This window comes from Heloderma suspectum, chromosome 1, assembly GCF_057233095.1.
Source record: "Heloderma suspectum isolate Gila_16-S chromosome 1, 16-S_ref, whole genome shotgun sequence".
NCBI classification, from domain to species: Eukaryota; Metazoa; Chordata; class Lepidosauria; order Squamata; family Helodermatidae; genus Heloderma; species Heloderma suspectum.
In genome coordinates this window covers 152116374-152137688 of record NC_139458.1, presented here as the reverse complement: position 1 = coordinate 152137688, position 21315 = coordinate 152116374, and the positions used below count along the sequence as shown (strand labels likewise).

Sequence of the window (21315 nt, the reverse complement as noted above, 5' to 3'; positions counted from 1 at the left end):
GTAAAACAAAGAGGAACAAGAAAATATGAACATACAAACTGTAATACAACACTCTTCTGCCTTTCACCCTTGATATGGACATACATATCGGCTTCAGGCTTCTTGAAACATTACAGAGTCTTATTAATGTACAGATGAGAAAACACAGCATACCTCTGTGTGTTTGCATTTATTCAGTCTTGTTTAGTTAACAAAGTTAGTTGTGTGAAACTGGAGAGCAGAATATGAACTACTCTTAATAGGAGGCAGAAGGATAATAATACTACTGAGCATCTCTGCTTCTTAGTTCTCAAGAGCATAGCTTTGAAGTATGAATGAACAAATGGCAGAACCAAGCACATTTCAGAGTAGAGCTATGATTCATTATCAATGAAAGCACTGGCCATTTTGTTTTTTCTCCACAGTTTTGCATCAGGGCCTCGGACTTGCCTGTTCTCCATGGTCCTGTTTGCTGTGACTGCAAGTAGGCCTGTATTTGAAATGCTAAGCACTGAGATGGCATGGATTAGAGGAACCACAAGCCCACGGCTTTTGGTACAAGAACTTGCTGGTGACCATAAATACTTACTATTTATATAGATATACAGTGAGAGGACTAGAAACACAGTTACAATGCTAAGAAGAACCACTATATTATTGGAAATACAGATTATAGGATTTATTCCTATCCTCTGTAGGTGTGTACATAGGACCTGTTGATCATCAGCACTTGATTAGCTGTGGAGTCCTTTTAGATCCTACATTCTATTACATAGGTGAATTTATTCCAGATGCATATTCAGTCCACCTTCCTTAAAAGTAGCTAAATGCATAGAAACTGTTTCCAGAGAAAGCCAATGGCCAAATTTTCATTGATTTCAATTGCAGGATACCATCCTGGGTCTATGTTGTGAATTATTCAAATAGAAATACATAGGAACTGTCCTAAATAACATCTATTGATACTAAACATATTACTGAATGGCAACATGTTTACATGAAGCAAATCAATGGAGTATTCATGTCTTGATTTGTTTCTGTTAAGTTCCTCTCTTGCTGAGAAAGCATGAAAAGACTCAGCCACTCAGATTATAGTTTTGTTTTCTCCCCTTTTTTTCTTTTCCCCCTCCCTTTCTCTTTTTTCTTCCTGTGATCACTGCAGTCGTTTCTGGGGTTGGAGTGCAGATGGGCTATCGAAGCACCCCCCTCCCCTTTTTCAGCCTAACTCCATCCCCGCTGCTCCTTCTCACAAGACTTTCAGGCGCTCTTACTCTCCCAGGTAACAAGCTACCTGTTAATCCAACTTGTCTGAGGTGTCACAATATTATTTACCTTTTGGCTCAGTCGAGTCCTTTCAAACAGATAGATCCAGGGGATGTGGAGAGGGACATCCCCTTTTAGCTCTATACTCTTATCTGTGGAGAAATCATACCTCCATTACTCTGTTCCGGAAGCCTGACCTGTTAAGTCACCACAGATATGTCAGAATGTATTCCTCTCTCTTCCTCCATTCCTTCTGGAAGCACGGCAATACAAGCCTGAGATAGAGTCTCGTGCTAGAAATCAGGTGATCACACAGAAAGTAAGCAAGCAGGGCCTGGGAGTCAGCTACAGTAGTTTGACCTTATGGTCAGGCAACATAACCACAACAATATGTAGATGAGTTACGGCTGAGGAATTATATTGTCTTGTGTGCCAAGGGGCAAAATGGGTTCACAGCATTGTTGGATAGTATTAGGAAACATCATTTATTCTATCTGCATTGGTACACAGTTGGCATATGACTTCTTACCCTTTCAGCAACATTGTGGTTCACTATTTACCAGGTATATAGGGGCTGATTCACACTTTATATGGCAAATTTGTTTGACAGGTATCTGTGAAGGGTGTAATAGTTTGTGCCATTTTGCAGCCGCGCTTAGCAGCTAGGGCTATGCTGTGAGTTTGAAAGAAGTGTGGAGCTGCACTCGTTGCCCCTCTACATACCCTTCCCCACCAAATAGTTAATTGGCGGGCTTCCAGCTTCATTTGCTGAACTGCACGTGTGCAGCCCCAGTTGTTTTGCACGTGCTGCATTTAGTCAAGATCAGTAATCATAAATGGACACTTTTAACTAGGCCCAGTTCTTGCTTAATGCAGCAAGAGCATTTGCCTTTCGTATAACGGCATTTTCAGCTGCAAATGGAAGTGTGAAGGGATGACATGTGCTTCTAAGAACTCAGTAGATACGTGCTAGGAAGTCATGGCCAAGTTGAGGTTCCTGGGTGCATGCCCACCATGTAGCCCTGCATGTGTAAGACATTCCCCACCCAATTAGGAAAATGCAGGTGCAAACCATCTTCAGCATACATATATCATCTCACCAGATTCAGGTGGCTAATATTAGTACTATGTTTGGTCCACCTTTTTTTAGTTTGAGGTTGTCTGCAGTCATATCACACCAGTGGGTGCTATCCAATTAAATTGTCCCATTGATGGAACTGCTTCTATCAGCAGAATGGCAAGGAGGAGCAATTCCCACTCCCCCCTTCAGTCGTCGTCCCCCCACATGCCCTCAAAATCTGCTCCAGATAGTTGTGCAGTCCTCAAGAACAGTTTTTGGGAGGCACCGGGAACTGCAGGGGAAAGGAGAGGAGGAGTAAGTCCCTTTGTGCAAGCAGACTTCCACTTGTGCAGTGTTGAATTTCACCCAGTGTCTAAAGACACAGCTGTAAATGCTTGCAGTGATGAGCATCCAGTTCTGCGAGAAGAATTGAACAATTCAAACAGTGAAATGAACAGAAAATGTTCCCAATTATTTTACTGGGCAAAGACAATACTAGGTACTATAAGTCATTCTCTTATAATTGTGAGACATGAAAGCAAGATGACAACAGCAATGCACATGTAAATGAGAATGGCAAACTTTTATCAGGTTCAGATTGTGTCAGCCAACAGAGAGAGAGAGTATTGATATTTAGAAGAACTTTCCTTCACCTTATAGATCAACCCTGTTTTACATTAGGAAGTACATTAAAAGTTCCAGATATTGGCGAGCTCTGTATCCTAAAACGTGTGTTTGTTGGAGGCTGTGGCAGTTGGAAAATAATATTGTGACATCTGTAAAAGTCACACATTTCTTCTCATTTCTTTGTTTACCTTGTAACTCTTCCAGTTTTCTGCATGAATCACTGTTTTCTATCTTTTGTGAGTGATAGGATGTATTTATTTATTTACTGTATATGGATGTTGTTTCATCTTTCATTTCTTTCTCTCTCCCCTCACATTATCTATGTATCATACAATTCCTGTACTGGCTAAATGTATTTGCTTCCACATGTGGTTACTCTTAAAAAATAATAATCCAGAAACTGCTTTTCTTTCTTTTGTGAGCTATTTTATAATACTTCATTCTCAGGTTATAAAAATAGGTTCTTCCCTTGTGGATTTTGGATGCCACAGGTATTTTAAGATTTCAAATAAACTCCATTCTGTGATACAAGTAATATGACATAACCTAGACATTTGTATAACTATCTCCTCAGATATTATTGCTTTAAAATAATAAATTGTTTGAAATAACTCTTTGTGAGCTGCTTAGCTGCAATATAAGTAATTTTTTAAACTCCAGTCTCCAAAATGACACCTTCCACCTCCCCTGAGCTGGTGCAATAGTTTCCAGTACATGTAGGCTATCATTGTTATACTATTAGTGTTTAGGGCACAGTACAGAGCAGTATAAACAGAATTCATCTCCTTGCCCTGAGGAGCTTACAGTCTAAATTTAGACATGAGGAGGAAACAACAGGGAGAGAAGCAAGAGTAATAAACCAGTGCAGAGAGGGGAGGCAAAATTAGCAAGGGATAAATGTCAGCAGATGCAGTTGCTTAGGCTTAAAGTTTGTTTCAGTGGCACATGATGACTGGTGATACCAGAAGCTTCAAAGAAGAGATGGATTTTGAGTTGGAGTTTGAAGGGAGGCAGGCAGACAAAGGAGAGGAAAGCATGCAAAGAGAAAAACAGGAAAGCTGAGATGTTTAGTCTTGGACATACTGAACTTGATATTGCAATGTAACATCTAAGCACATAGACAATTGGAGATGTAGGACTTGATGGAGGAGGTGAACGTCTGGGAAAGAAGTGTTGTGTGTACATGTGTGAAAGAGAGAGAAAGAAGGTAGTATTGAAAGCCATAGAATGTGGTGAATTTGCCAGTGTCATGGAGGGAGTCAAGGAAGAGAGGATAGTCAACTGTATCAAAGGCAACAAAGACGTGAAGGAGGACAAGGACAAAGTCCAGAGACACTTGGATATATTTGTTAGAGACAGAAAGGGACAGCATGATTGAATCACATGTTTCAGGAGACTGGAAGTGAAAGGAGTACAGAATAAGAAGGTTATTTGTTATTTGTTTTGTTTTTAGTAATGGGGGAAATGGTGGCATGTTTAAATGTGGTAGAGAAGGAGTGGAAGGAGAGGGATAACTTGATTATATGGTAGAAGGGGTAGGATAATGATGCAAGTACTTATAGATAAATCCCATGTACAACTTGTTGACATAATCATCACAGGATGGCATTCCCTATGTCCATTTAAGCTCTAATCCAGGCTGAGAGGCCCACTATCTTTGCCATCCTCAAAACTTTAAAAAATTGACCATGCTGCAAAAACATTATTGTACTCCTAAGTTAACACATCTCCTTATAAGTGAGGCTAGGTCACATTTTAAAGTGTGTTTCTGCAACCTTGAGCGCTAGAGATTTAATTTTGTGGAAAATGAACACATAGTGTAGTTCAAAGAGTTGCGTGTGTGTACGTGCGTGCATCTTTGTGAGAACAAAGGATTGGTGTTGATTTACTTGGACCACTGTTTGCCTTTTTCATCTGATTCTACCATGATTAAGCTGCATGAGTTTTGAGCTTCCTAACCTAACTTCTCAAGAGTCCATTTTGTGTCCAAGGCCTTCGGAAAGCTAATGGGAAAGTAAGTGCGTACCTTTCTGTGTACCTTTCATTCTGTCAATGAATGGGAAATGTGTCATACACATGGTTGAGGGCAAGTTGAGGCTTGCAGTATTAGAGAAATCTTGTTGAGGGCTATTTGAATGAGCACAAAGCATTATTTGTCAAGGAAGGATTGCCAGAACCTTGTCTAATACCCATCAAGGAGCCATTTGTCTAGAGATTTCCTTTGTATAAATTGTGGCCTGTCTCATGTTCCAATGGCTAAAGCAGCTATAAATACTTAATTGTAACCTTTTCTAGTCTGAAGAGGTTTGCAGCATTGCAACTCTTGCAACTTTGTAACAGCTCTTGTTCTCTAATCCCACACTGTTCTTGGGCAGCTTTTTCTTTCTTTCCAGGCAGGCTGTCTTTCCAGATCTTTGTTTGTTTAGAGTTTAGGTGTTGCCGTATAGCTGTTTTTCCAAAACACACCATGTACATTCAGTTCTGGTGGTGCTACTTGGGCTGATGTTGAAGAGTGAGTACGTTGACAAAGATCCAGGGACTGTATCTGTTCCCAGTATTCATTAAGTTCAGAGAACTTAGGAGACATAAATCTTGTCTTTATTCAGCAGTTCTTGAATCTCTTCCAGAAGGAGAAACTTTTTTAGAGAATTAAAATTCTGACTTGGGCAACTGAAGTTTTGGTGAGGTGCCGTTCAAAGGATGTTTCCATTTTGTGGAACATCTTTTTCAGCAGACATAGTCTTTGATTCCTGGGATTGGAGGATCCTCTTGCCACTCTTTCATTTTAGACATTTTTCTCTGGCCCAAACTACACATGAGGATAGCCATATTTGTTTGTTCACACATCTGCCCAGTCTACATATAAAGTGGCTTGCTTCCACCACTGAAGCTTGGCTGGGAACACAGTGAGATATGGCGGGGAGAGGGCAGTGTTCACATCCCCTCACTCATGTACACTTGTTGTAAAAATTAGACACCCTGCCATATATGTGAACAGGGCAGACACATGAACACTGTTGCCCACATCTCATCTAGTTTGGCCCTCTCTTTTTGACCAAACTGACATTACCTGAGGTGCATCAAGGCAGACAGGAAATCAACATTTTCATGTCTTTTTTGGCAAAGTTGCCTCTAGTTCTAGTTCTTTTTGTTTCACCTTTTCAACCACGAATAGTCTCAAGATTCATCACAATGTCAGGGTTTTATCATCTCTTAATTTTTTGTCTCTACAAATAAAACTTTTCATGAAAGACAACACATGTGTGGTTCTTACAACTTGTTATTTAGGCTTTACCGTCTTCGATATCAGTTATCCAAAATTTAAGACCTGAGATAATACAACCCTGGACTGTACCCAGGCTTTTGGTCTGGGTTGCAAATCTGAGAGACGTAATAGGAAAAGCAACTCATGAATATTTCCTTAAAGGGAGTGGATTGGGGTGAGGGGTCACACAGTCCTCCTCCCTTCCTTGAGAATTTTCACTTATCAAAACTCTTTAGGTTTCCCCTCAATATTCCTCACATGTTTCACCTTAGGAAGAAACACCAAGTTTGCAAAAGTAGCAGTGTGAGTGATTGATCCATTCAGAATCGCACCAGTAGTGTAGCTAATAAGATCAAGCTAGTTTTCTAGAGACCCGAGTTCATGTCTTGCCAGCACTTCCTTAGTTTTGTAATTGAAACTTTTTAATTAATAATTAAATTATTATTAATTGAAGGGTGGACGGGTTATGCAATTTTATGCTGTTTTTCTCATTGTAATGATTTATTATCATGTTACACTTGTGTGTAACTATTGCTCTTTGCTGGTTTTTTTTAAAGTTTCCAGCAAGCCCCAGATAAAAACCATCAGAGAACAGTAGGGAAGATAGTTTTTCACATTTCCTTGCATAAATCCGCATCTATTTATATTGATGCAAACCGTATTGGCATCAATTATGCTTGCTGTGATGGAACACTTTGAGGACCTGTGAGAGACTTGGATGACCCAGTGATGGAATCAAGTGTCCAGTTGTACCAAGGGAAAACTTTTTCATATCTGATACACAAATGATGGTAGTAGTAATAGACTTCCTGTTTCCATGAAACAGTTTAAGCTTCAGGTTAAGCTAGCTTTCCCTCTGGATAGAATTAATTTATAATCATGTAAATTCTTTTGCATAGATTCCTTACATAGTAAAATTTAAAGCCTCAGACTTCATGCATTGAATCCATGTGGCCACCATGTTTTGAGTTTCCATTATCATGAACGTCTACCTTTTCACTAACCATTTAAATGGTTTCTTATTGCATATTTGGAGCTAGGGCTTGATTAAGAATACTAGAATACTTGAACTTCATGTGGGATTAGTTGATTTTATGTGCCCTTTTTATGATACTGTAATATGTTATAAAATTGGTTTTATACCAATTGGTTTTCTGTGAAAAGACTGGTTGGGTATTCATCTTGTCCATGTGAATGTGGAATTATAGCCAATATCTAGTTTTGTGTTATTAGCTTTCAGGCATTCCAAAATCAACAACTGAATCCCTTATGTTCAGGTCTGAGTTCATAACTTGTGAAAGTCAGCAAATGTTTTAAAGCTGAATGCCAAGTCGTGGCTCCCCATGTGTGTGATATTATAGCTCAAGATCAAACAAACTGCACCTTGGTTTTAACATTCCACATATGTTCGCTCTTTAGCATGCTGGATTACGACACGGAGAACCTAAATTCTGATGAAATTTACAGCTCTCTTCGTGGAGTCACAGAAGCAATTGAAAAGTTTAGTTTTCGTAGCCAAGAGGATCTAAATGAACCAATCAAACGTGATGGAAAGAAGGACAGTGACATTGTAAGTAGCCTTTTTTTTTTTACTTTGAAAGGGATTCTAAAAATGTTTGCCAGTTAGTACTGAAAGTACTTTTATGATTCTGAATAGTTTTCCTATTGAGAAAATATTTTTGTGCTGTTAGTGTGTGATTCTTCCATACACCTGTGAACTTGGAGAGTCAAACTTCACAGCTTTTGCTCATGCTGCATTAGGGATGTACAGATTGTATAAAATCCGTTCTGTCTGTCTTTTGCGGATTGTCAGGTGCCTTCCATTCCATCGTCTGTGCATTGACAGAATCAATTTTTTGTTTCCGGGTTTGTGCAAATTTGCTATGCACATTTGTGCAAGTAAGCATGTGCGAAAAGGTGGATTTTCATGCTTTAGACTATGGAGGAAATGTACATTTTTGGCCATGTTTTTTTATTTTGCATATTTTTCTACAAGGAAATTTGTGCAAAATTTGGGAAAGTTAGAAAAACATTCTGTGGGTAAGTGGAATCTGCCCGACAGGGAATGTCGGTACACTGTGGAATCCGCAGGTTGGATTCATGAAAATCTTAACTCATTTAGTTCCGTTGCGGATTTCTCCAACATCCCTATGCTGTATTTGAAGTAAACGTAGGCGTGATTCACAAATCAAATCTGTTCAAATGGCCTGATTCATGTGAATGGCCATTTGAACAGTAACTGTGTGAAGCAGTTCTATATACAGACACTGTGATTTTAACCATATCATCACACACACACACACACCGCCCGAAAAGAGGATTTTAGATGGAAGAGGCAAAAATTGCCCCAGCAATATGGAAGAGCCACTTTAGGCAAACAACTTGGCATGTAGAGCATCTTCTGCATGGCAACCCCTGGCTGGGTTGCCCATGTCAGTTGAGCCTCATTTATATATTAGAATATATAGAGAGACAGAGACAGAGAGAGAGAGAGTTAAACTGTACATGAAAGCTATTTCAGTGTTTTAAAGTTCTCAACATTTGCCTTCTGCTTAATGCCATATATTTGTAATTCTTGCTGCAGTGGGTAAAAAAGGACCGGGGGAAATCATCAAGTGGATTTGGGTATGCATTGGTGCATTTGGTAGGCTGATTTTTCTCTCCGATGAAGACTAGAGGTTCCACTATGGTCCTTCTAATGCATGATGTAGCACTGTGCAGATATTCAAATTATTAACACATTAATCAGAACTGAGTTGGCACATCTCACCTAACATTGGTGCATTGGACTTCATTTTCGTAAAGGAGCCTACATGTGTATTGCTCAACACACTTCAACCCTATCCACACACACGATCCATACACATCAATTCTGTGGTGCACAGATGGAGCAATTAGAGCATTGGATTTATGCATGTCAGTCCCTAAGCAAGTGAAGTCTAATGTGCAAACGTCAAGTGCGAGTGGTCGAGAGCAACCGCTGCAGCAGCTACATAAGGCTTATGAGTCTCCTTATTTTTCTTTGGCACAAGAACCAGTGACTTCTATGCAAAGTCATCCTGCAACTAGATATCCGGTAACAGGATAGTTTGAAATAGAAGCCGAGTGTTAAAAGGTGATTCCTTAAAAAAAGAAAAAGTTTGCTACATGTCTTTGGTGCATCTTAGTCTGAAGCTACATATCCAGCAGAAACAAATTCTGCACTTTAGACTTGTAGGCAGCCCTATCCCAAGGGTTCAAAGTGGATAATAATTACTAACTGATCACATTGTAAAGCAAGTTCCTATTAAAGAGTGACATATTACTAAAGAAACATTGATTGGGTTCATATGACATGACAACCCATCATGGGCAGCCAGGCATGGTTGGTTATCGTGTCATCCAAACCTGGAAAGCTTTCTGTGGGGTAGCTTATTTTTCGGGGAAAAAGCCACACCAAGAACCCGTGGCTTGTTGTAGGGTTATTTTTACCCACAATGGGTTGTCATGTTGTCCAAACCCCAGAGACCGATTTTGTCATGGCTTGCGGTGATTGGCTACAGAGCTGCACAGCATGAGTGGCAAAAAAGCCCGTGCTGCTCACTTTTTGTGATCTGTCCATCTAAAGTGCCAAAATGGTACTTTGGAAAGAGCATCACTTCTTCCCCGGCATTTTTTAATTTTATTTTTCAATCCCTCAAAAATGCGCAATTAGGGTTGAATTGTTGTTGTTGTTGTTATTGTTAGTTTTGTCAGCCTTTCGAAAGTGTGCAAGTGTGCTCTTACAGCTATTCGATATGTAGTCTTGCCTGGTAAATTTCCTTGTCTGTTTTAGTGAATCAGCAAGTGAATTTTAGTAAAAGATACTTATTATAAGAATTTCTGCAGACATTTTTATAACCCCCTGAAGAAAGCCTTAAAATATAAATGGGTCAAAATACGTTGGGCTTTTTCAAAAATAAAATCTTTGTTTCAGCATCCTGAGAGGTTTCTCTTCTATTCATGGGTATTATTTTTGTCAGTCTTTCGGAAGTGCACACTTACAGCTGTCTGATATGTAGTCTTGCCTGGTCAATTTCCTTGTATGTTTCAGCTGTCAAAGAGAGCAGCAAAGTGGAGTAAGTAACTTACAAGGAAATTGATAAGATGAGGTTGCATATAGGCTAATTTGCACACCGTTGTGATGGACTGGGGGAGAAATAATAGTAAGAGAAAGGAAGGATGCAGCAGCGCAAATCGGAAGCATAAAAAATGGAGGAAAAGGGCAAAGGAGTATGTACACCAAAGTAGGGGGGGGGGAATCTCTCTCCCTTGGCAATGTGATGCTCTCACTTTTAAATGTTGAACGGAGACATCTCCGTATCCTCCACCCGTTCAACCCCCAACTGTCCAGCTACTCCAAAAGGGGAGATATTAACTCCCCCTCTTCTCACAGCTTCTTTCAGAGCAGTTACAGCCTGCAGTTACTGCAGTTCTCTGACAGTTTTAAAATGTAGGTAAATTTTAGGACAGGAAAGTAAATGAAAGGGAAATGTACACAAATTTAATGGCTGAGTATTAAATGGAGGTGAAATTTGCACAAATTTTAGGTCAGGGAAGTAAACGGAGGAGAATTTTGTGAACCTGCGTTAACAGCTCTATTAGTGCAAGTGTGCAAATTTCCCCTACATTTACTTCCCAGCCCTTAAATTTGTGTACATTTCCCTTCAATTTTTTTGCAGTCCCAAAAGTTGCTCAGATATTTGTGACAGTGTTTTTTTTAAAAAAAAACCCTTAGAGGGTGGCAGAATGGGATGGAGCAAATGGGGCACCAGCACCCGCAGTACTTCCTCCCACCCCATCCCAATGGGGCCCATTCACTCTTTCCCGTACAGCTGCCTTCTACAGTTTATTTTAGAAACTGTCAGGGAACCGCAGCAGTAACTTCTCCAAAAGGGAGCCGCAAAAAGGGGAGGGAGTTAATATCTACCCTTTCTGGAGCAGCTGGACAGTCGAAGTGTTGAAAAGGTAGGGGATACTGAAAAGCGCCATTTTGGCATCAGTGATAGGGCAGTTACTGGCGAGATCGCAAAGAGTGAGCAGCACAGGATTTTTTGTTGTTCTTGTCAAGTGGCTCTGTAGCCAATCCCTGCAACCCATGATAAAATTGGTCCCCCCAGTTCAGCTGACACAACCACCCACCATGGGCATGAACAAACCTACAACAAGCCATGGGTGCTCAGCATGGCTTATTCGCAAAAAATAAGCCACCCTGTGGAAAATGCTCCGAGTTTGGATGACACAACAACCCACCATGGCTAGCTGGCTGCCCATGACAGGTTGTCATGTTGTGCGAACCCAGGCATTGCCTTGTTCTGATTCAATCATGGCCACTGAAAGTTAGCCCAAATAAAGTAGTTTTGCAGCACCTATTTGCTTGATTCCTGCAGGTTTCTCGAGAAGGAGGGATAGCATCACCAGCCACTGATGTGCGTGGAAGCAGTGATGTTGTGGAAGGAGGAAGGATGGCTCTAGACAACAAAACATCCCTACTCAACACCCAGCCCCCACGTGCCTTTTCAGGACCCCGAGGCCGAGAATATAACCCCTACCCATACTCGGATACTATCAGCACCTATGACAAGAGCGCTCTTAAGGAGGCTGTGTTTGATGATGATATTGATCAGCTTCGGGATGGTTGGTTTTAGCTTGTTTTCTGAATTCTAGAGTGATCCTATATTTGTTCTAAAATATGAATGTCCATATTGAATTGTTAAGGAAACATATTAAAACTAGCTTACTGAGTTCAGTTTACATCACCTCTTAACTCTGCTTTACTGGAATATGTAACAGCAGTGAATAAGATGATCTGCATAACAGCTTATTGGGAAATCCTAGTGTTTGTTTCAGTTGGGTTTCAACATTATAGTATTTTTCCATGACCTTGGCCTGTTTTTGGTAAGATAAATGAGAATTTTTCCATTCATTTTATGGGCAGAAAGCCTGATGGAGAGGGAAGGGACTAGCATGAAGGTCTGAAGTATGTAGCCAGTGCAACTTATTGACATTTTGTGTCAGAAACCCTGGTGCACCAGTATTTCATCCATGTTTGTTGCGGGGTGAACAATTTGTTGTGGTAAACACAGGAAGTGTGAAGAAGAGATGCATATCCCTGAATACTTGGGAACATGAGCCAGAATGCTGTGAACAGCCACAGCTTCCTGGTCTGAGTAATCTGTGTGTTAGGACACATGCACCTGCCCTTGACCTTTTTATGTATTTCCTGCAGCAAATTATGATTTATTCATAGAACTAACTTGCAAAGAATTTTCCCATTTCCTTTAAGACTGAACTGAAAATGGTGCCCCCATTCCACAGGCCCCTTCAGAGGCAGCTAAAGTGGGTGCCGTTCCAGCTGTTTCTTTGTGGGGGAATGAAATTCTAAAAATGTTCACTGGTGGCAGCACTTCTTTTGTTCTTCTCTTCTTTTTAAAAATTTGATTGCTCCACTGCTGCAGTCAATGGCTCAGCAGGCCACCATGTTGCCCCCCCCAAATGTCTCAGTTGGAATGATGTCACATCATGATGCTGTTTCAGAGGCATTGATTGGAAGTGGGGGAAAGATGGTGGCCTTTATTAGCCAGTGAGGGGGGACGGTCACCATCTTTTTTCCAACAATGTCCATGGGGGTGTCTCCATGAGCAATTTACTCTGAGCTGGCTGTGTTTGGAGGTTGTTGGGGATAGCCACCTAGCGGCCACCCCAGAGCTTATCAGGAAAAAACCAGATTTCCTGAGACTGCTTAAGTCTGATTCTTTTCTTTAAGTTTGGTTCTCTCCGGTATAGTTGCTATACCCCCTCATTTACCTCAGGTATGCTAGCCTTGCCCAGGGGTGTGCCTTTCACTGTGACCCCGGTCAAGGGGTGTTTCCTGTCCCTGTACAAACAAATTAGTATGTACTCAGAAGTAACTCCCATTGTGGTCAGTGAGGCTTGTCCCCTGAATGCCCACATCAGAATTTACAGAGATCTCCCTCAATTGAAATGGCACCGTTTAAGTCCCTAAATGCTCTAAGATGTGATCTTGGGGCTCCGATTTTCCATTGTTTGGTTTATTGCCTTAGGAAGTAACTACTTTGCACCTTCGTTATAGAGATCCTCCGCAGCATTGATTAGAAAGGGGGCGGCTTCCCATCCCTGTGTTCCCCCCCACTTTCCCAGCACAAGCAAATGTGTGTCTACTCGGAAATAACTCCCATTGTGCTGAATGAGACTTACCCTCTGAATGCCCACATCAGAATTTACAGAGATCCCCCTGAACTGAATACAGACTTTAAAGCACTGATTCCATGAAGTCTGTAAAGCACTTTACTGAACCTGTGATTCTCTGATTCACTGTGGCTTGGTTTATTGCCTTAGGAAGTAACTACTTCACTCCTTCATTATAGAGATCCTGCAGTTAGAAAGGGGGCTGGTTTCCCATTCCTGCACGCCCCCCCTTTCCCAGGACAAGCATATGTGTGTCTACTTGGAAGTAACTTCCATTGTGCTCAGTGAGGCTTGCTCCTGAAATGCAGGTGCATCTGGAATTTCAGGGGAAAGGAGAAAGTGGGGAGAACGGCGGGGGGGAAGCCTCTCTTATTGGTTGAGCAGACCCCTGCCAGTCAGATAATATTGACTCCAACCCCCATCCCCACCTGGAAGTATGTTCTTCCAGGTGAAGTAATTCTTACTGGTGCGGAGCACTGGCTCGTGGAGCCCTGAATGGACCAAAGCACAGCAAAGATTATTCCTTTTTAAAAAAATTGGTACTCCTCCATTCACTTTTCCTTCTGTTGTTGTGGAGACAGGATCCATGTCATGATGTGTTGTCATTTCAAATGAGTCATTGCTGTGGAACATGGAACCCCACTGGATCACTGATTCCAGCTCAGCCACCAAGCGCAGCTAAAAAACGAAGAGAACAATGAACAAAAAGCCAGTGCTGCTGTCACTGCTGCTTGTCGTACTAAGCAACGTGCCACAATTGTTTTTTCTTTGCCTTCCCCCCAAAATTTCTCTTTTTTTCTTTCTTTATTTTGTCCCATTCCTTTTAAAAAATAAAATGAAAGGCTATTGCTGAAAGTTTCAGTGCAGCTCTGGTTTCAGCTTCACAGAAAACCTTGCATTCCATCATAACCCATTTTACATGTGGGAAACCACCAACACTGAGGGATACTGAGCAAGGCTGTGTCTTCCATGTCAATGGCTGAGTTCAGGTTCTTCAAGGTTAATTTTAGACATTTTATCCACTCAACCCTGCCGTCTCTCAAAGCTCTACCCCTGCTCTAAGTTGAAGAAACCAGGGAAGACCAAATAAGCATGTTAAGGATCACAGCTTTTAGAGCTGTATGTGACCTAATCTTATTAACCATATAATAATTCAGTAAAGGGTAGGATTGGAAACTAGAAGTTAAGGGAATCTGAGTTATGAATGAAAATCAGGGGTAAAAGGCAAAAGTCAAGTCCTTCAGCCTGATCCAGTATTCAGTATGCACATGGAGCTCCTGTGTATCCTGTCCTGATCCTGACAAGGAGCCCATGAAACATGGTGGAAAAAGGCAGACTGGTAGTTGCAGCGCTGTGGATAGTTCCAGGTGAGCAGTTTCCTCCAATGTGGGCTGGAGGTGAACTGGGGCCTTATGAGCCTCTGCCTCCAGCCCTCTTCTCCTATGGTCTGCCCTTTTTGCTAGAGAATCGCAGACTCTTAAAGGCTCAGCTCTCTGGCTTGAAGATGGGTGCTTGTCCGCTCCATGGTGTGCCCTGTTTGCCATTCGCCCAGCGCAGTAGCACAGGAGGCACTTGGCTCCTTGGGCTCAGTGGATGGGTCTCGTGAGGGTTCTGGCTGTGGCTCAGGCACAGAGTCCAGGGCGTGGTCCAGCTCTACAGCTGGTGGCATGGCAGTCTCAAACTCATCCAACTCATCCTTGTCCACCCACTCTGAGCTTGAGGCCAGAGCCTTGACGCTGTGAAAGTGGGCTTCTGCATTCATGTCAATGAGGAGGTCAGCTCAAAAATTCATTCCTTTGTGTTAGCAAACTGTTCTCTGCATTGCGGTGAATAGAAAAGCCAAAAGAAAAGAAGGTCCATGTGTCTTCATAACGCTCCCCTGCCTGCACAGAATTGCTTTGTAGGGACATGGGGATAAACAGAGTACTGTTAAAGGCTGCATATGTTAATATTACAGATAAAACTGTGTAATCAAAGAACTGGGGGAAAATTTTGTTTATAGATGCAGTAGAAAGAAATACTATGACTATCTCCCATCCTCAGCCATTTACTACGGTTGTTGCTAGTTGGAGTACTGTGGAGTAACCTGTTTTTCATTTGTTCCATCAGTGCCCATTGATCATTCTGATTTGGTGGCTGATCTTTTAAAAGAATTATCCAATCACAATGAACGGGTAGAAGAACGGAAAGGAGCCCTTCTTGAGCTATTGAAGATTACAAGGGAAGATAACCTGGGAGTTTGGGAGGAACATTTCAAGACTATTTTGCTTTTATTGCTTGAAACACTCGGAGACAAAGATGTAAGATACTCAGTATGCCATGTGGATACTAAGCCCCCAACGCCACCTGCTTTCAGACGTCATGTAGCATATGTGACACTAATACTAAGTACACACAGTATCCAAAACCTTGGGTAGCTCCTGAGGTCCCAAAACTCTAGCATGGCCCACCAATGATGTCTGTCCTTGGCTCCCTTTAAAAATAAAATAGCTTCTTGCCCAGTGCTTTAAGCAGTAACAGATGATTTGTAGAGCTGTCATTTTAATTTCCTACAATGCCCCCAAAGTGGCATAATTCTGGGGCATTATGGGATATCAAAATGGCAACCCCCAGGGTCCATCTGCAGAGAAGGGGACCCACCAGAGGGCAGTCTTCCCAGGACTCCCTCAAACCTGGAACTGGCCCTGGATGGGGTTCATACCATTAGCTAAAGGTCTGGCAGAATAGTAGCAGATCTGTATTGATATGGTGATGATTGCTACTACTAAAGAATAGCTGTGCCTTTTAAAAGCACCCTTTGATTACTTTGATTACCCTTTTGAGTAAACACAGTCATTAGTGCTCTGGCTGTCATGTGTTAGATATACTTTGCCATCACTTTATTTACTTCTGTATTTAAAGATTTATGTACTACCCTTCAGCAAAGCTTTCAGGGCAGTTTATAAACATGAAATAAAATACAAAAATAAATTGTAATAAATCTTAGCAACTATATGATCTATCCTTGTCTTCTGAGAGGAAGTGGAAATTTTAGCCTCTGGAGCTTTCAGTATGGGTAATCACATGGATGTGTTTTCAGTGGCCTTTGGGTTTCTGAACACTATGTCAAAAGCAGTCAAAACCAATGAAAGTATTGCTCAGTTGCTGAACAAGATGGACTGGTGTCAACAAACAAGTATTATTTCCCCTGCCCTGCAAATTCATTGCATATACTAGATACCCAAAGGTTAGATCTGTACGTTCAGCCAGATTTCAGTTTGTTTCACCTGCAGATATGGTTTGAACTGACTATTTTATCCCTCTTATATGCACTTAATTAATTGGCTTACATTGCACACGCAAACCATTGACAGCTATCAATATTCTGTCAACTAATTTTCTCACTCACCCCTCCCTCAAAAACAAGAAAAGCAACTGAAAAATTAGCCCTTGTCACTACATACTTTATGTACTCAGTACTTCTGAAGTATTTCATATTTTACCCATTTGTAAAATTGAAACACCATTAAATATCAAAATATGATTCTGAAAGCTGCCAAGAGAGCTTGTTGCAGAGCAGTTATTGTTTGCCATTTGTATCTACCAGCTGTTGCTGTCATTGATGCATTGGGCAATTTAATCAGGAGATGAGTCATGTGCTAGCACATGAATTGTGCAGGTGAACACCAAAGCATCGGGATGTACTTAAAATGTTCAGTCTGGAGCAAGTTAAGCTAAATACTCCTGTGTTGGAACTGTAGGCACTGTTTGGAATGGCTGTCATCCAAAAACACAACCCAACAGTTACATAACTTGAGAAGTTGTTCTAGTATTCTCACTAATACTGGCTGGGGTGCCAGTAAACTGAATGATGAGAATATGAGATTGATTTCCAAAAGAAAAGTAGGATTAGATGTATTACTACAGAAAGTGGAACACTGCTTCAGTTTGCTATGTGAATTACAGTTGTTGGTCAGAATTCAGAAAGACCAGAGGAATTGAAATTTATCTTACCTGAGTTTCAGTATCCCTATCAAAGCAACGGATTGGATTATTTTGTATTAAGCTGTTTTTCAGAATATATCAGAACTTTGCATATGGTAGATATCTTCCGGCTTTGCTCTCAAGACTCTTTACAGTGGCCGGCTTAGATCAAGGGGGGCACTGCTAGAATCTAGTGAATCCTACCCTTTATTTTAAAATACAAGTTGCTACCTCTCATAGTTGAGAGAATACAAGTAAGAGCATGATGACAGGATGTACTGTAAGCTCAGAAACCAGAAGGCAAGTGAAAAGAAGAACCAAGTTATTCCCCTTCCCCGCAAATGTTATGGGTCTCAAGCCTTTTGTGATTTTGTTTGAAGGACTAAGATTTTTCACTTCTGGGATTAACATACCCACAAGCAGAATATCACAGAAACATGGGACCTAAAAGTTGCCCATGGTTTATTAGCATCTGCTGTGGTCCTCACTGCTGAGCAAGTGCCTCACAATCCTAATCTTCCCCTTTCGTGATCTGTAAGGTTGTTTTTATGAGAATATAAACTGCGCATCAATGCTGCTTCCAGTCCAGCAACAGACCTCTTGTGTTAGTGATTCTGAAAAACTACACGAGCTCCTCTCCAACATGTGCTGTTTCTTTTGGTTTAGCATTCAATAAGAGCCTTGGCATTGAGAGTGTTGCGAGAAATCTTGAGGAACCAGCCTGCAAGATTTAAGAACTATGCTGAACTGACTATCATGAAGACACTGGAAGCACATAAAGATTCTCACAAAGAAGTGAGTAATTTGGGTTGTCCTGTTGCTGCTTGGAGAGTGGGCAATGCCCAGCCAACCCCAAGCAAAACTTTGTTCTCTAGGGTTTGTTGTCAAGAGATTTATGTTGACCCTCTTGGTGCTCAAACTCCAAAGGATTATAGAAATATTTATTTGGCTGCCCTAAATGAAACATATTGCATTGAACATATGTTCAATGCTAAGGAAAGCTATTAAAATAGAATATATGTTTATAGACCATGCCCTGTTGCTTACTTTTATTTCACCTTAATAAAGAAAACAGAATGCAGCCATTATGTGCAAATGGCTTTGGTCTAAGATAGTGATAAAAAGTGTATTAAGAACTGTCTATGTTGGTGCCTATGGACTGGGATGGAAACTACACAAATACAATGCATGCATGATAACGCTGTGATGCTGATGCCAAAGAGCTGGATTGGTGCTATAATGCTTAAAGTGAATGAATAGGGAAGAGGGTGATCCAGCGTGTAATATAGTCTTCAGGACAACTGTCAAGCTTGTATTCAGGAGCACATTTGGAAATGGCCACAAGAAAGCTTCGGTCTCCATTGAGGATGACATTGTGATGCCATGCTCTGTTGTTGATGACAGTGTCTTTGTTAAGCAGTCTCTGGCACACAGTTTTTTCTGTGCTTGTTATCATCAGACTTCTCTGCCTTTTACACTTTTTTTAAGGATCCTAAACCTGCTGTATTCCAGTCAATAGACTCTGACTTTGCAGATGAGTTAAGCAAGATGTAGAAGAATTTTGAGGACGGTATTGTTGAGGTCCCAATTCCCATAGCATATCAATGGAAACATATCCCATAGCATATCAATGGAAAAAAAGGCCTACAACTCCTAGCACTCCCCAGCCAGCCATGCTGGCTGGGGAATGCTGGGAGTTGTAGACCTTTTATCTGTCTAAACATGCATAGGATTGCGCCCTAAAAGAATGAATAAGCGGACCATTTCTGGTGGCCAATTTTTATATCCTCCAAGAAACATATATAGTGGTGTATCAAAGGTGAAGGCAATGCAAGAGAGAGTCTGCATTGTTTATTTTTTTATTTATTTGTGGCATTTATATACCACTGAATATAATAAAATCAGTGGTTCACAATGTTAAAATACAATATTAAGAACATAACATTAAAAACATTTCCAACTACAGTAAGGAGTTGGAAGTGTTACCAACTTGATTTTACCAACTCAAGGAGCAGTACATACAATGGAGCAGCATGATTAATTTACTTATAGCCCAGGGAAAACCTGGGTGAACAAGTGTGTTTTCAGAAAGTGTTTGAAAGCTGTCACATTTTCTGCCTCCCAGACTACACGAGGGAGGGTTTTCCAGATAGTGGGTGCTGCTACAAAGAAGGCCTGCTGTATGAGTATTTCATGGCGCCATTTCATTCATTTTAGAATGACCCACAAGGTAGCCTCTGCTGATTTTAAAGGTTGCCTTGGTATGTATAAGGGAAGGTGGTCTGCTAGGTATCCTGGTCCTAAGTTGTTTAGGGCTTTGTATGACAATAACATAACCTTGTATGTGGCTCGGGAGCTAATAGGCATTGTTGATCAGACTGCTGCACTAACCTAGAGAAGGGCTTTGTAGAGGCTGGTACCTCTCCATTGGTTTGGGTGGTCAACTGATCTGGCTGTGTAGTCAGCTGACAGCACTCATGCCAGCACTGCAGCATGGACTGCTCTTGTTGTTGTTCAGTCGTTAAGTCGTGACCAACTCTTCGTGACCCCATGGACCATAGCACGACAGGCCTTCCTGTCCTCTGCTCTCTCCCGGAGTGTGCTCAAATCCATATTCATTGCGTCGGTGATGCTATCTAGCCATCTCATCCTCTGCTGTCCCCTTCTCCTTTTGCCTTCAATCTTTCCCAGCATCAGGGTCTTTTCCAGAGACTTTTCTCTTCACATTAGGTGGCCAAAATATTAAGCTTCAGCTTCAGTATTTGTCCTTCCAATGAGCAGTCAGGGTTGATTTCCTTTAGGATTGACTGATTTGACCTCCTTGCAGTCCAGGGGACTTGTAAGAGTCTTCTCCAGCACCACAGTTCGAAAGCATCGATTCTTCGGCGCTCAGCCTTCCTTATAGTCCAGCTCTCACAGCCATACGTTGCTACTGGGAAAACCATAGCTTTGATTATACGGACCTTTGTCGGCAAGGTGATGTCTCTGCTTCTTACTATGCTGTCTAGGTTTGCCATAGCTTTCCTCCCAAGGAGCAAGCGTCTTTTAATGTCATGGCTACAGTCACCGTCTGCGGTGATCTTGGAGCCCAAGAAAATAAAATCTGTCACCCCTTCCATTTCTATGGACTGCTCTTACTCCTATACTAATTTCATATGGCCCTAAGCATCATCTGGCTTTTCAGATAGTGTTCCACTCTTGCTCTCTGAACCACCCCTCTTGGAATTGCTTCCTCTTCTGCATCATGTGTGTGTGAGAGAGAAAGGGATGGGATGGGATGGACAGAGAGACAAAGAGCTTTGCAGTGCTACAAACCCCTCCTGTTTTTGGCTCTGGCCCACTTTGGGATCTGGCTGTGCCAGCCATCTGATCTGGTTCTGCCCTTCATCAGTTGCAGCCCCTGGTTAACCTTTTCAGTGGGGTCAACTATCCTTCATGAGATAAAGATTCCCCAGCCTTCGAGAACCAGCCTGAATAACTGGTTGAAGGCCTAGAGCACCAGTGGTGTACAAGGCAAGGCCCAATAAGCTTGCCATTGGAGCACTCCCTCCCCTCAGCACCTTACGTTTTCTGCTAGCCTACAACATAAATTCTCCCAATCTATCCCGTCATTAACTTCAACCCTACGTCATGTTTTGTACACTTACAGTCTGATCCTATGCAAATTAGTTCAGAGATGAATCCCACTGTTTCGAGCAGGGTTTACTCCCAGGTATGGATCTGTATAGGGTTGTAACCTTTACCTCACTGAATTCAGTAGAGTTAAACTTATTTCACTGTGTGCAGTACGGTAACTTCAAAGTAAAGGGTGAGACCTGTTCAATATAGAAACAGAAAACAGGATAGTTCTTGGCCACAAAATTGGAGCGATAGGCAGACTGTGCTACAGGATATAGCCATGTAACCAGTGAGGGATTATAATTTGAAGCAC

At 41.5% G+C, this 21315-nt stretch overlaps 1 protein-coding gene across 3 annotated transcripts in view; it reads left to right on the top strand.

Moving 5' to 3' along the window:
• The window catches only part of CLASP1 (cytoplasmic linker associated protein 1), a 269767-nt gene that overhangs the window by 231952 nt on the left and 16500 nt on the right, over nt 1-21315 (top strand). For 2 of the 3 annotated variants that reach the window (XM_084807315.1, XM_084807309.1), the window contains 4 exons: nt 7614-7764; nt 11603-11849; nt 15531-15721; nt 18051-18179. In XM_084807315.1, coding sequence (XP_084663441.1) covers nt 7614-7764; nt 11603-11849; nt 15531-15721; nt 18051-18179 — 718 coding nt within the window. Of the gene's footprint in view, nt 1-1141; nt 1259-7613; nt 7765-11602; nt 11850-15530; nt 15722-18050; nt 18180-21315 lie in introns of all 3 variants that reach the window. The other variant, XM_084807323.1, reaches the window with a different exon arrangement.